This window comes from Plasmopara halstedii, assembly GCF_900000015.1.
Source record: "Plasmopara halstedii genome assembly, contig: Scaffold_555, whole genome shotgun sequence".
Classification (NCBI taxonomy): domain Eukaryota; phylum Oomycota; class Peronosporomycetes; order Peronosporales; family Peronosporaceae; genus Plasmopara; species Plasmopara halstedii.
The window spans coordinates 437,280-438,302 of NW_020187475.1; the positions used below are offsets into that span (position 1 = coordinate 437,280).

Genomic DNA, 1,023 nt, shown 5'->3' on the forward strand with positions numbered 1-1,023 from the left:
ATGTTACGCAGTATGTGGTTCCCGGGACCTGATCACTCTCATGACGCACACTTCGGTCCGGTGGTAGGGCCAATGGCGGGACTTTGGAGACAACGCCTAGAAATTCCTTTATAAAGGGTAATACGGATAGGCGGGATTTAAAAGATCCTTCAGGATTGATGAACCACTTCGTGCGTTCAGCACCCTCTAAGTGCCCTCCAAGACAGCTTCATTGAGAAGCGACGACGCGTTAATCTCCTCATCCGGTCTTATAATCACCACCTCGGCTATATTGCCTGCTTTCAAGGCACCGCCAAACTCCACGACGGACATCTCGTTCAGCTCAAGAAGAGCATCCACCGCGGTGATATCCTTGAGGGTGCCGTCGCCGTCTTCTTCTCCCGTCATACAATTGACTAGTTTATGTAGCTGTGCGATACACCCTGGGTCAGGGTTGAGGCCCTGCGTCTCGCAGATAACATACGGCATCGCTGTCTTCTCTCTACAAAGGTTTTACGTCTCGTCAAGACAAGTGGGAACACGCACTCGGCGTTGTCTAGGGTCCCCACTCCCTGCTCCATCGGACCCTTGATGTTATTAAACCATTTGATGAAGAGCTGCTATTTACGCGTCCTTCGTCCAGGATAACTTGACACTTCACGCGCATCCCAAGGGCCTTGCCCAGGATGCCTCGAAATTCGTTTGACCATGCTTGGCATGCAGCAACGGCTTCAAAACTTGAGCAGTGCTCAGTAAATTACGTGCCACTCCACGTGCATCGCAAGGGCCTCGCCTTGATGCCTCGAACTTCGTCCGACCATGCCACTCTTGGCATGCAAAGACAGCTTTGCTATTTGAGCAGTACTCAGTAGGATACGTGCCGATCCACGTTCAGCCCGCGAGCTATGCTTGGGACTCTTGTTCAATACACTGAGCACAAAGTAAGAATGGACATCATACCACACTATCAAAGTCAAGAAACTTGACACAGCGGCTCACAGGGACCCTCGGCACAATGCCACAAGTCCCCGTCGATAAGCGAAC

The 1,023-nt window shown here is 51.6% G+C and overlaps 1 protein-coding gene across 1 annotated transcript in view; it reads right to left on the reverse strand.

Moving 5' to 3' along the window:
• Positions 1 to 952: 952 nt before the first annotated feature.
• The window catches only part of PHALS_11611 (aminotransferase class partial), a gene marked incomplete at both ends in the record, with an annotated part of 846 nt that continues 775 nt past the window's right edge, over positions 953 to 1,023 (reverse strand). Inside the window, one exon of the mRNA XM_024726999.1 lies at positions 953 to 1,023. This exon is cut by the window's right edge and continues 775 nt beyond it. Within this exon, the coding sequence (XP_024577620.1) occupies positions 953 to 1,023 (71 nt within the window).